Source organism: Stegostoma tigrinum, chromosome X (assembly GCF_030684315.1).
Source record: "Stegostoma tigrinum isolate sSteTig4 chromosome X, sSteTig4.hap1, whole genome shotgun sequence".
Classification (NCBI taxonomy): Eukaryota; Metazoa; Chordata; class Chondrichthyes; order Orectolobiformes; family Stegostomatidae; genus Stegostoma; species Stegostoma tigrinum.
In genome coordinates, this window is record NC_081404.1 from 11,051,184 (window position 1) to 11,066,016 (window position 14,833).

The following is a 14,833-nucleotide window of genomic DNA, read 5'->3' on the forward strand; positions in this document are numbered from 1 at the left end:
ATATTGCTATATTGGAACAGTTACAGTTTAGTAGTAAAATAATCTATCATTTGTTAAGTTTACCAATAGAATTAAGTTTTTCCAAGTTCCTTTCTTTTGTTGTATTTTAACTCTATTGTTCAAATAAATTGTGTTTTGCTTAATTTAGAGTAGTTTGACCAATTGAATTGCATCTGGAACACAGCACCTCACACTTTCTTTTTAAGATAAGAAAAGGCTATAGGGTCTGGGCTACCTTTTTTTTAATATATTTTGAGGGGGTCTGGTCTGGGGGTCCATAACAATATTGCACATGTAATTTTCATTACAACTAGTTTTATAATGTGACCATAACTGATACACCTAATACATAATAAAACAAACTTCTATTTCTATACAGGGCACTGAAATTGTTGCCAGTGAGAATGTAGATAAAAATATTCAGAGTAACCTTCAATATCATGGGTACTTGGAAGCAAAGAAAATGGAGTTTAAATCAGACAAAATGAGGAAACACTGTGTGGAGAAACTTCAGGGCTCAGCAGTAACCCCTCAAGATATAGAGTTCAAACTTTCAGTTGATGGCGCCTTTGAAACCAAATCCATCAGACCGCAAAGTATGAAAATTATTGAAGACCTCTCCAATGGAAACAATCAAGAGGGAAGTATGAACATATTCGCACAACAGAGTGAAGATGATACACATGCGGAAGGATCTAATGATCCTCTAATTGAGGATAGCAAGAAAGTTATGGAAGGCCGTAGAAGTGAAATTTTAGAACGGTTGGAATTGGTGAGTAAAGAAAAGGACACAGAATATCACGAAAGCAACGACGGCAAGGAGAAAGAACAGAACAAGTTAATATTAGAGGTAAATGAAGTTACTTCAGGGGAAACTGTACAAAAAAGGGAAATTAATGAAGAGCAAAATGAGGGAAACGAGGATGGAACAAAAGAGGAAATATCCAGTGCAGGGTTTTTGAGTAATGGGGTGGAAGGGGGTGAAAGAAAGCTATTTGCATATGAAGCTCAGAGTCGAAGAGACGAGAAAGAGCTAGACAATGAACATCTTGTAAAGAATGAAGAAATGGACCAGGGGCTACAATTATCTGTCAGTGAAGTAAATGAAAGAGAGGATAGCAGAACAAGAGAGGAAGAGAGTGTTAACGAAGAGGTACATGCAAGAGAGAGTGTAACGCAGAAGGACAACAAAGAGAAGAGTGGAACAAATGCAAATTTAGACCTGAGAAAGCAGCAAACTGTATCGGATGGGGAAGAAACACAGCATGGGGATGGTCCTGAACAAAACACTGGTGGGAAGGAAAAGGGGGCATTTGACATGTTGGAGCAACTGTTTAAAAAAATAGTGACAAGGCAGAAGAGTTTATTAGACAGTGAGAGGCAAATGAGCAAGGAGGATTATATTGATAGTCACAAGGATGAAATAAATGGGGCAAGAGGAGAGGAAATAAAAGAACAGGATGAAGAATATGTACTTGCAAAGGAAGCACAGCACAGGGGGAAAGAGAACAAAGGGATGGAATCAATAAGTGCTGAGATTGAGGAGGAAACTAATGAGTTGTCCTGGAAGGGGCGAGTCGATGGTGAACTTGAGCTGACGTTCCCTGAAAGAAAGGAGACAATGACAGAACTCATTGAAGAAGCTGCACAACTCATGACAGATCTATCCAATGAGGAAATGCAAAATTCAGCAGAGAGTGTTACCTCTGAACCCGAAATAGATACATATGGTCAAGAAAGCAAAAGAAAGAATGAACAAAATCCTGAGAACACAACAACTAACGATGATGTGGAGTTGAGGGGAACTTTAAATACCAGTGAGAGCATCAAGCGACACCTTAAACACAGTGATACCTGCCAGGTTTCTTAAGATTCTGGTTTATCACCTCTGACATATTGAAGCCCAGCATAGGGGAAAGCTTTCTTCGAGGCTACGTGAACTGTGCACAGTTTGAATAGTATCTTTAAATCGTCTTAACGTCAATTCTTTCACTTATAATAACCTTTTTTATTTGAAAAGTAAATCTCTCAATAAAAGTAAAAAGTTCCAAATTAAGTGGAATCATTTAGTTTTATTTTTGATTCTCTGATACTCTGTCTCAGGCTTGTGAGTTTAATTGACAAGGGAATAATTAAATATGCATCACGTATTCATGATAAATTTTATGCTACTTGGCTACTTTACCTGTTATTATAGAGTATTCAGTGTAATATATATCATTGGATAATGAACAAACCTTGAATCTATTTCTTTCCCCAAACACCACTGTTGACTTCCGAACTGACATTGATTCGATAACTATCTCTCTGTCTATCTTTCACTCAAGCATTTGTCAGGGATCAGAGAAGCATATATATTCCCAAATCAAACCTCAGAACATACAACAATTCTGATGAAGGTTAGAATCCTGATAAGTTATAAGTTGAGTCTTCTTCTCTGTTCTGTGTTTGTCTTCAGTTTTCATTATCCTTGATTTTTCCAGGAAGATCCCAGGTTCAGTAGCTAGTATATGCTGAGTCAGCTTTGTCCCTGGGTTAGTCAGCGCAAAAAAATAGTCAATGTTCCTCCTTTTCATTGCCTCTTCCATCCCCATATCAAAATGTTGATGTGTAAACACCTGGTGAAGATGGAATTGGATTTTGTTGGAAGTCTAATGACACTCACTGTCTAGGCTCATGTGTAAAACATTAACTGGAGAGCTGCTGGTATAGAACATAGAACATTACAGCACAGTACAGGCCCTTCAGCCTTTGATGTTGTGCCAACCTGTCAGACCAATCTGAAGCCCATCTAACGTACACTATTCTATGTATGTCCATATGCTTGTCCAATTACGACTTAAATGTACTTAAAGTTGGCGAATCTACTACCGTTGCAGGCAAAGCGTTCCATTCCCTTACTACTCCCTGAGTAAAGAAACTACCTCTGACATCTGTCCTATATCTTTCACCCCTCAATTTAAAGCTATGCCCCCTCGTGCTCGCCGTCACCATCCTAGGAAAAAGGCTCTCCCTATCTAACCCTCTGGTTATTTTATATGTTTCAATTAAGTCACCTCTCAATCTTCTTCTCTCTAACGAAAATAGCCTCAAGTCCCTCAGCCTTTCCTCGTAAGACCTTCCCTCCATACCAGGCAACATCCTAGTAAATCTCCTCTGCACCCTTTCCAAAGCTTCCACATCCTTCTTATAATGCGGTGACCAGAACTGTACACAGTACTCCAAGTGCGGCCGCACCAGAGTTTTGTACAGCTGCAACTGGTATGGCAGGAAATTTGGACAAACCCGGACAAATGTCTCTGGGATCTGAAGAAATTAGCTGTAAATTTATACGAACTTGTACAACTGCCATGAAAATTTTATATGATCTCTACTGCCGGTATCAATGTAAGTTTCTCTGGCATTAATGGAACTGTATTCAGTCCCAGCTGGTACTTTTGTAAAAGCAAGAGGGAATATTTTGGAAGTTTTTAGGTTGGAATCACAGAATCTCAGCAGTTCGGTGTGGCAGCAATCTATATTGGAGGTGTTTTCAGCACATATCAAGCTTCTTTACCTACAATCGCCTGTTAGTTATTTTGCATCATTTTTTGACCCCCATTCCTGAGCCAAAATGGCAGATAATTAGGAAAAAGGTAAATGCCACCCACGTAACCACACGATCAAGGAACAAGAATAAGCTACTCGGTCCTTTGAGCCTGCTCAGCCAGTCAATAAAATTTTGGCTGATCTGGTTTTAATCTCAATTCTACATTCCTACAAACCCCTGGTAATCTTTCAGCCCCTTGGCCATCTAGAATCTATCTTCCTCTGCTTTAAAAATAATTAAAGATTCTGTATGTGCTGCCTTTTGAAGGGTATTCCAAGACAGTCAACCCTCAGGAAAAAAAATCCTCATTTCTGTCTTAAATGGGCATTCCCTTATTTTTAAACTGTAACCCTAGTTCTAGAGTCTCCTAAAAGAGGAAATATTTTTTCTACATCCATCCAGTATTGTTCCCCTCAGGATTTTATATGTTTCAGTTAAGCCACCTCTGATTCTTCTGAACTCCAGAGGAGACACCCTGTCAAATCTTTTCTCATGTAGCAACTCACTCTTTCCAGATATTCTGTTTGACTGCTTCCAACATGTTATTTGCTTCTGTAAGTACAACAACTAGTACAATACACAGTGCTCTAGATGCAGTCTCATAACGCGCTGAATAACTGAAGCATAACCTCCCTATTCTTGCATTTAATTCCTTCGCAATAAAATGTTACAATGTATTAGCTTTCCTGATTACTTGCTGTACCTGTGTATTAATCTTCTGTGATTCATGCACGAGGACACACAGATCTCTCTGCATTTTGGAGCTCTGCAAACTCTCACCATTTAGGTAATATATTATTCTTTCTCCCAAAATGGACAGTGTCACATTTATTTCCATTTACCAGATCTTTGTCCTCTAATTTAGCCGATCTAAAGTACTTTTGAAGCATAGTCACTTTTGTAATGTAGAAAGAGCAGACAATTTGTGGACAGCAAGCTCCCACAAAGAGCAATCATTGTCCTACCAGGCCGGGGGGTGGCTGCCTTTTGGCAGGAGGAGAAGTTGAGAGGGAGATTGCTTCTGTATGACCTCGGTGGGAGTTGAACCCTCACTGTTAGTCTTGCTCTGTGTTACAGACTAGCAATCCAACCAACCTAGCTGACCGACACCCAGTAACATGATAATGATCAAACAGAACATTAGTTTTTGTGTTGGTGAAGAGCTGAGAGTCCACCATATTGCCATAGGTCTGGAGTCACATGTTGACTGGACTGGTAAGCTCGGCCGATTTCCTTCCCTAAAGGACATAGTGAACCAGATAATTTTTTTTTTCTCTGTGACAATCAATGATAGCTTCATGGTCCAATGCATGTATGAATTAGGAGCAGGAATAGGCCACTCCGCCCTTCCAACCTTCTCTGCCATTGAATGAGATCGTGGCTTGTCTGAAAATCCTCTCCACTACCAGACTCCTAAGACCCCTCAGGATCTTCTATGTTTCAATCAAATCACAGGTGGCATGGTGGCTCAGCTGGGTTGGGGTACTGGGTCTTATTCCAGCCTGGGGTGAATGACTGTGTGGAGTTTGCACATTCTCCCTGTGTCTGCATGCGTTTCCTCCCACAGTCCAGAGATATGCAGATTAGGCGGATTGGCCATGGTAAATCTGGGATTATGGTAATAACCCTGAACCTTCAGAGGGACATTGCAAACTCGATGGGCCAAATGGCGCCTTTCTGCACTGTAGGGATTCTTTGATTCTATATCCTTCTTAGGCTCCTTACGTCCTCTTCACAACTCACTTTCCTACCTATCTTTGTGTCATCAGCAAATTCAGCTACCGTACCTTCAATCCCTTTAACCAAATCGTTCATGTAAATTTGTAAAGAGTTGAAGCTCCAGTACCAACTGTTGTGCATGCCACTTGTGATATCTTGCCAACCTTGTGTGCAGCTACAAAAATTACTTCATATAACTGTTAAAATACCACTGGGAAAATGGATTTTCCTAAATCCAAAATGGGTTTTTAAATGCTCATTGTCATGAAACCTTAGGTTTTCACTGATGCATCTAGCAGTTAGGGTGGAGAGGAACAGAAAACCAGGTATTGAATGCTCCTCCTGGCCTCAAAAATCAACCACATGAAAAGCTTTTCCTAAGCAGCTTGCACCAGTCCTTTTAAGGACTAGTTAATCTGTTCAACACTAAGTACGCATGGACACACAAGCCTGATGCATGCCGTGCCTACTTGAACAATAAAACTGCAGTTGGGGCCTACCTAAAAAATAGAATTAGGCAAAATCCAAGATGCTCATAAGATCTTCCTTTGCTGAATTGCCTGTTCTTCTTGAACAGTTGGAAATTTTGAATGCCCCTCATGTCTTTAGGTTGAACCAACTGACACTGAAAAGTCACAGAAGTTAGATATTTCTGCTATGTTGCAATCAGTGAACGCCCTAAAGTCTGTTGACCACTGGCTTTCTCAAATCAGGGTATTTGAGTCAGGAAGATTTCTATTTTTAAGATAACAAATGTCCTGTAACCATCAACGTACTGAATGCTGAAATCTGTAGCTTACTGCAACACATATGTTCTTCCACTAGTGTGATCACTATATTGGTTGTGTTTTTACAGTAATCAGTAAACAATCCTTTGAATTTTTACCTTCAGACTTAGGAGCAAACATAGGCCGTTTAGCTGATTTGAGCATCCTCAATTTCACTTCCCTGCTTTTTCCCCGTAATCTTTGATTCCCTCAGTGATTAAAAATCTTCCTCAGCCTTGAAAATATACTTAACTATATAGCCTGTAGAGCCTTTTGCGGTAAAGAATTGCATAGATACATTACCCTCTGAGAGAAGAAATTCCTCCTCTCTCTGTCTCAACTGAGTGAACCCTAACTCGGAAGTTATGTCCTCTGGTCCCACACTCTCCCCACAAGAGGAAACAACCTCTCATCATATACTCTATCAAGATCCCTAAGAATATTAAATGTTTCAGAAAGATCACCTCAGACTTTTCTAAACACCATTGAGAACAGGCACAATCCTCTGGCTTACCACTAATCTTTGCCACTTTTTAAAAATATTTTAGTTTGATGCTATCTTTAAATTCCTTGGTTAAACATGGTTGGTTTAACCCCTTCCTAGAAGCCTTTTCCTTCGCTGTGTTGTGGGTAAACTCACCACAAGTTACCTCTAATTCAGCTACTTATTAAGACCCTATTTATTTTTTATTTTGAATGCTTCCACACTCTGTCGTTTCCTGTATCACTCTGGGTATCATTACCTAAACAGCTGTCCTGCATTGCTGCCATATCCTTTTGCCTTGTCAGCCTGTGTATCCTCTCTCCACGACCTTCCACGCCACTGTTTAGTTGAAAGCTATGCCTTGCTATTCAGTTCAGCATCAGATTTGCCTGTCTTTAACCTGAATTGGTCTTTGATCACATCATACTCATAAATAACATGCATGGTGTAACATAATATTAAGATCTTGCACTTTTAACTGTGCACAATAAAATCAAACTAAACCAAACGTATATTTTTGATGTTGAGAATCCTCTTTCAGGGACAAACCACCTTAAGTTGTTGTCCTCAGCGCTGCAAGACCTTTCAAGCAATACCTACCTCTGCCTGTTTCTGCAGTGTAGTCATATTGACTCAGGTATGTGGTTTTGTGTCTTTAATGTGATGAAAACAGAGCAACTGGCTTATTACCATTTGTAATGTCAAACCATCGTTTTTGGATCAGGCGGTAATTTGCATGTTTTCTCCTCTTCCAATCTCTATTGTATTTGTTGTACAGTTGCGCTCATACAGATAATGTTGCCATAGTACCTCAGGACCATGGAGTCACCACACATTGGGCGAGGGGTGAGGTTGAGAAGGCAGAACCTTCATGGTAACCAGTTGCAATGCACACTGGACTTCTAACTAACCAAGCTAACCAACCTCATTTATATTGTATCCACAAACATCGGAGCAGAGAATCATAGAATCCCCTACAGTGCAGAAGCAGGCCATTCAGCCCATCAAGGTCAACACTGACCCTCTGAAAAGCAGCCCACCCAGACCCACCCCCCATCCTGTCCCTAAAGCCCTGCATTTACCAGTACATCCCTGGACACTATGGGCAATTTAGCAGAGCCAGTCCCCTGAAACAACACATCCGTAGACTGTGGAAGGAAACTCACGCAGATACGGGGAGAATATGTAAACGCCATACAGTCACCCAAGGAGGGTGTTGAACCCAGGTCGCTGGTGCTGTGAGGCAGCAGTGCTAACCATTGAGCCAACCCAGCAGTTGAACCATTTTATCTCATTTGGTCATCAAATGTTTCACTTGGCTACCACACCCATGCACCCAATTCCTGATGTAGAAGGATAATAGGTAAGTTTACCTATTACGAATGAAGGAAGGGCAATTACAAATACCACAGTAATGACTCTGTGAATCTATGAATTCTTTGGAACTATATCAATTATTTATTGATGCAGTGGTGTTGCAGTATTCATTTGAACAAAGGGATAAACAGCTCCAAGTTGCTCTTTATCATTTTTGAGAAGTAGACTGCAGTGATTGTAACAAGGACAGCCAGGTGGACCCATAGAATGTGAGTCCCTGACTGGGGCTGTTAACCTGATCCAATGAACGAGCCCCGACTGACAGATATAAACAGGAATGTCAGCGGTTCTGTTCATTCTGAAAGCTGGCTCTGAGGAAACTGGATCAGTGTCGAAGACTCTCCATGTGTAAATAAAGGGAGACTTGATAGAGTTATTTCAGCGGCAGCGAGAGAAAAAAAATTACGCTGCTCAAGAAGTTTGCTCACAACAGTCGTCTTTGAGTTGGAGTAAGCATTTCTGGCAAAATGCCGTTATTTGGGAAGCTGGCTGTCAAAGACAGGGCCTAACATGTTGAAAGAATGTGTTATTTTTTCTAGGCAAATCACATGGGGCAAATGAAAAGCAACAAGTAATTCTCCCATGGTGAACCCACAGCTTTTTTGGTTGTTAGGAACCTAACTTTTCCAAAGACACCAGATATTAAAACCTTTCAAGAGTTGACGGATTTATTTGAGGAATATTATGACACCAAGCCTCCTGTAATTCTGTGATGTTATTGGTTTTACTTGGCAGTTCAAGAACCAGGAAACTCCTTGTCTGGATTTCTGATGAGGTTAAAACAACTGGCAGAGGCATGTGACTTTGCCTTAACCCCTAATGAGATGCTGAGAGATCATTTGGTATGTAAGATTAATGATGTAATCATGAAGAAGTGCCTACTCGCTGAAGCCCAACTGGAGCCACAGAGTCATAGCATCATACAGCATGGAAACAGACCTTTCAGTCCATGCTGACCATAATCCTAAACTAAACAGTCCCACCTGCCTACACTTGGCCCTTAACCCTCCAAACATTTCCCTTTTCATGTACTTAGCTAAATGTCTTTTAAAGGTTGTAACTGTACCTGCTTCCACCATTTCTCTGGAAGTTCGTATCACACACGAATCGCTCTCTGTGTAAAAATGTTGCCCTCATGTCCTTTTTAAATTTCTCTCCTCGCACCTTAAAAACATGCCTCTGAGTCTTGACATCCCCCAACATAGGGAAATGACACTTACCATTCACCTTATCTATGCCCCTTATGATTTAAAAGAACCTCTATGAGGTCACCCCTCAACCTCCTAGGCTCCAGTGAAAAAGTCCTAGCCTATCCAGCCCCTCTCTATAACTCAATCCTTCCATTCCCAGCAACATCCTGGTAAATCTTTTCTGAACCCTCTCCAGCTTGATTGAGAATTGATTTCATTTGTTGTCACGTGTACCTAAATACAGTGAAAAGCTTTGTTTGCAAGCAGTACAGGCAGATCGTAGTAAGCAAGGATATACAGATCATAGGGTTAAAAACAAAACTTGGACAGAGGCAATATAATAAAATGTGAGGCTGGATGAACACAGCAGGCAAAGCAGCATCTCAGGAGCACAAAAGCTGACGTTTCGGGCCTAGACCCTTCATCAGAGAGGGGGATGGGGGGAGGGAACTGGAATAAATAGGGAGAGAGGGGGAGGCGGACCGAAGATGGAGAGTAAAGAAGATAGGTGGAGAGAGTGTAGGTGGGGAGGTAGGGAGGGGATAGGTCAGTCCAGGGAAGACGGACAGGTCAAGGAGGTGGGATGAGGTTAGTAGGTAGCGGGGGGTGCGGCTTGGGGTGGGAGGAAGGGATGGGTGAGAGGAAGAACCGGTTAGGGAGGCAGAGACAGGTTGGACTGGTTTTGGGATGCAGTGGGTGGGGGGGAAGAGCTGGGCTGGTTGTGTGGTGCAGTGGGGGGAGGGGACGAACTGGGCTGGTTGAGGGATGCAGTAGGGGAAGGGGAGATTTTGAAACTGGTGAAGTCCACATTGATACCATATGGCTGCAGGGTTCCCAGGCGGAATATGAGTTGCTGTTCCTGCAACCTTCGGGTGGCATCATTGTGGCAGTGCAGGAGGCCCATGATGGACATGTCATCAAGAGAATGGGAGGGGGAGTGGAAATGGTTTGCGACTGGGAGGTGCAGTTGTTTTTTGCGAACTGAGCGGAGGTGTTCTGCAAAGCGGTCCCCAAGCCTCCGCTTGGTTTCCCCAATGTAGAGGAAGCCGCACCGGGTACAGTGGATGCAGTATACCACATTGGTAGATGTGCAGGTGAACCTCTGCTTGATGTGGAATGTCATTTTGGGGCCTGGGATGGGGGTGAGGGAGGAGGTGTGGGGACAAGTGTAGCATTTCCTGCAGTTGCAGGGGAAGGTGCCGGGTGTGGTGGGGTTGGAGGGCAGTGTGGAGCGAACAAGGGAGTCACGGAGAGAGTGGTCTCTCCGGAAAGCAGACAGGGGAGGGGATGGGAAAATGTATACTGCATCCACTGTACCCGGTGCGGCTTCCTCTACATTGGGGAAACCAAGCGGAGGCTTGGGGACCGCTTTGCAGAACACCTCCGCTCAGTTCGCAAAAAACAACTGCACCTCCCAGTCGCAAACCATTTCCACTCCCCCTCCCATTCTCTTGATGACATGTCCATCATGGGCCTCCTGCACTGCCACAATGATGCCACCCGAAGGTTGCAGGAACAGCAACTCATATTCCGCCTGGGAACCCTGCAGCCATATGGTATCAATGTGGACTTCACCAGTTTCAAAATCTCCCCTTCCCCTACTGCATCCCTCAACCAGCCCAGTTCGTCCCCTCCCCCCACTGCACCACACAACCAGCCCAGCTCTTCCCCCCCCACCCACTGCATCCCAAAACCAGTCCAACCTGTCTCTGCCTCCCTAACCGGTTCTTCCTCTCACCCATCCCTTCCTCCCACCCCAAGCCGCACCCCCCGCTACCTACTAACCTCATCCCACCTCCTTGACCTGTCCGTCTTCCCTGGACTGACCTATCCCCTCCCTACCTCCCCACCTACACTCTCTCCACCTATCTTCTTTACTCTCCATCTTCGGTCCGCCTCCCCCTCTCTCCCTATTTATTCCAGTTCCCTCCCCCCATCCCCCTCTCTGATGAAGGGTCTAGGCCCGAAACGTCAGCTTTTGTGCTCCTGAGATGCTGCTTTGCCTGCTGTGTTCATCCAGCCTCACATTTTATTATCTTGGAATCTCCAGCATCTGCAGTTCCCATTATCTCTTGGACAGAGGCATACAGGTTACATTGCACAGGGTGTGTGCTAAGCAAGATCAATATGAGCAAGATCAACAGTGTTTGAAGTTGTAGAGCCCATTCATCAGTCTAATGGCCAGGAAGGAGCTGTTCTTGAACCTGCTGGTGTGTGTGTGTTCAAGCTTCTGTATCTTATGCCGATGGAAGAGTTTGTAGGAGAGCTTTACCAGGGTACGATGGGTCTTTGAGGATGTTGGCAGCCTTTCCACGGCAATGAGACATGTAAATGGAGTCCATGGATGGAAGGTTGGCTTCCATGATGGTTTGGGCTGTGCACACCACCTTCTGTAGTTTCTTATGGTCCTGGACAGAGCAGTTGCCGTACTAGGCTGTTTGCACCTGGTAGTATGCTGTCTTTGTTGCATCTATAAAGGTTGATGAGGATCCTTATGGACATGCTGAACTTCCTGAGTCGCCTGAGGAAGAAGAGGTGTTGTTGTGCCTTCTTGACCGTCACATCTATGTGGGAAGTCCAGGACAGGTCATCGATTACTGTCACTACTGGGAACTTGACGCTGTCCATTGTCTCAACCACTGCTCCGTTGATGTAAATGGGGGCGTCTTCTCCTAATTTCTTCCTGAAGTCAATGACAAGTTCTTTTGATTTGCCAATATTGAGAGAGAGATTATAATTCCATCATGCCACCAAATCCTCTATCTCCTTTCCGTATTCTGACTCCGTTTTGTTTGATATCCGTCCTACCACAGTGGTGTCATCAGCAAACTTGTAGATGGTATTTATTTGGAATTTGGCTACATAGTCGTGGGTGTAGAGGGAGTACAGTAGCCATGACCAGCCTCTCAAAGCACTTCATGATTATGGAGGTCAGAGCCACTGGGCAGTAGTCATTAGGAAATGTTGCATGTGCTTTCCTAGGTAATGGGACGATGGTGGTTTTCTTGAAGCAGGTAGGGACTCTTGCTTGTAGGAGGGAGGGGTTGAAGATGTCACCGAATACCTCCTCCAGCTGGTCTGCACAGGATCTAAGTGCATGGTCTGGGACTTCATTCAGGCCCGTAGCTTTCCTTGGATTGACTGTCAGAAAACCTGCTCTGACGTCTGCGGCAGCAACGGAGGGAATGTGTATCCAGGGTTGTCGGGGCAGATGACACTGTCCCACTGGCATTCTGCTCGAACTGAGCAGGGAAAGAATTAAGCACTTCAGGGAGGGATATGTCTTTGTCTGCTTGCTTGCTGTGCTTTATTTTGTATCCCATTATGTTGTTTACAGGCAGCGGGTGTCCGTATGGTTGGTTTAGGCCTCAAACTTGGTCCACCACTGCCTCTTGACATCTCTGATGACTTTGTAGAGGTCATATCTGGATCTTCTGTATAGGTCTGGGTCGTCCGACTTGAATGCTCGATACCTGGTCTTCAATGGGCAGTGGATTTCCCGGTTCATCCACAGTTTCCAGTTGGGGAACACCTGGATTGACTTCTTTGGTGTGCAGTCCTCCAGGCATTTGCTAATGAAGCCCATGACGGTGGTAGCATACCTGTCAAGATTTCCTGCTGAGCACTTGAATACAGTCCAGTCCACTGATTCCAAGCATTCCCAAAGACACTCTTCTGCTGCCTTGGACCAGCGTTGTCTTTCTTTCTGTGAAGGATCCTTCTGTTTCAGCTTACACTGAAATGTGGGCAGGGGATGGAATTGTAGGTGTCTTTAATGGTTATGTAGCAGTGGTCCAGGATGTTCAGTCCTCTGGTGGGGCAGGAGATGTATTAGTGGTACTTTGGCAGCTCTTGAGGTTGGCTTGGTTGAAGTCGCCAAGCACAACGAATAAGTCCTCAGGGAATTTCATCTCCAGAGTGTTTGTGATAAGGTGGGAAGGCGATGGCCTAGTGGTATTATCGCTGAACTATTAATCCAGAGACCCAGACAACGTTCTGGAGACCTGGGTTCGAATCCTGCCATGAAGGATGGTAGATTTGAATTCAACAAATATCTGGAATTAAGAGTCTAATGGTGACAGTGAATCCATTGCTGATTGTTGGAAAAAAAACCATCTGGTTCACTAATGCCCTTTAGGGAAGAAAACTGCCATCCTTACCTGGTCCGGCCTAAAATGTGTCTCCAGACCCACAGCAATCTGGTTGACTCTGCACGGCCCTCTGACCAATTAGGGATAGGCAATAAATGCTGCCCTAGCCAGCGACTCCCTCATCCCATAAACAAATAAAGAAATAAAAATTTTTCCTATAACAGATGAGCAGAACTGGACACAGTACTCCAGAAGAGGCCTCACCAACGTCCTGTACAACCTCAACATGACATCCCAACTCCTATACTCAAAGGTCTGAGCAATGAATGCAAGTGTGTTAAATGCCTTCTTCACCACCCTGTCTACCTATGGCACAAACTTGAAAGAATTATGTCCCTGCATCCTTGGTCCCGCTGTTCTACAACACTACCCAAGGCCCAACCATTAATTGTATAAATCTTGCCCTTTTTTTGTTTTACCAAAATGCAATACTTTGCATTTATCCAAACTAAATTCCATCTGCTACTCTTCAGGCCATTGACCCAATCAATCAAGATTTCTTTTTAATCTTAGATAACCTTCTTCACTGTCCACTATACCACCAATTTTGGTGTCATCTGCAAAGTTACTCACCATGCCTCCTATAATCCAATCTAAATCATTTATATAAATGATAAACAAAAGCACTGATCCCTGTGGAACAGCCCTGGTCACAGGCCTCCAGTCTGAAAAATAATTTATACAGAAAAATGTGTCTGCAGCTGATTACAGACAGTTCATGAATTGAAACATATATTGACGGATTAAACTGTTAGTAGGCAAAGCAACATTTTTACCAAGACAACAGGTTTTGAATTTAGCTAATTTAAACCAGGCCTAGAAACTGAAATCCAATTGAATTTAAATCTGATGGCATTGACAACCAGGGACCAATCCTGGTGTAAGAAATGGAAAGGCCATCAAAGGTATAAAAAAGAAGGCATTTACAAATCTTCTCAAAAACTTTGAACATTTGGAAAGTCGGCAGGTAGCCAACTGCCATCTGAGGCAAAAGCAAATCCACTATCTAAACTGGCTTTCAAACAAAATCATTAAGCTCTCTAAAACGTCCTATCAAAGGTACTGCAGCGTTTTTTTATAGTTCAAAGTCCTCACAGAATAAATTACAGAGAGAACAGCAGAAAGAAGATGTTCCTGACAGATAATTTACAGAGAAGATGGAGCATTCCGGAAGACACATTCTGTGCAAACTTGGAGAGATTAAGTTTTAATTAATCGTTGCCTTATTAATTGGGTTTATCTAAGTGGGACTGGTGTTTTTCAGCAGACAATAGAGAACATTATACACGATCTATGCCAGGTCACCATTTCTCTGGATGACGTGCTACTAACGGGGAAGACCAGTAAGAAGCGAACTTGGACATTGTCCTCAGACATTTCTCCAAGGCAGGTATATGCCTGAGAATGGAAAAATGTGTGTTTCGGAGCTTAGGTCTTTCCTTGGATTGGTGAATTATTACAGAATGTTCATGAGCAACCTGGCCTTCATCCTGGCACCCCTATACCTGCTACTGTAAAAGGGGGAGCCTTGGAAATGGTCTCGTAGCCAAGATATA

At 43.3% G+C, this 14,833-nt stretch overlaps 1 protein-coding gene across 1 annotated transcript in view; it reads left to right on the forward strand.

Annotated features, from left to right (window-relative positions):
• Positions 1-2,056, forward strand: part of LOC125448243 (leucine-rich repeat flightless-interacting protein 2-like) — a 34,286-nt gene extending 32,230 nt beyond the window's left edge. Inside the window, exon 6 of the mRNA XM_048523384.2 lies at positions 380-2,056. Within this exon, the coding sequence (XP_048379341.1) occupies positions 380-1,870 (1,491 nt within the window). The 3' untranslated portion in view covers positions 1,871-2,056. The remainder of the gene's footprint in view (positions 1-379) is intronic.
• Positions 2,057-14,833: the final 12,777 nt, after the last annotated feature.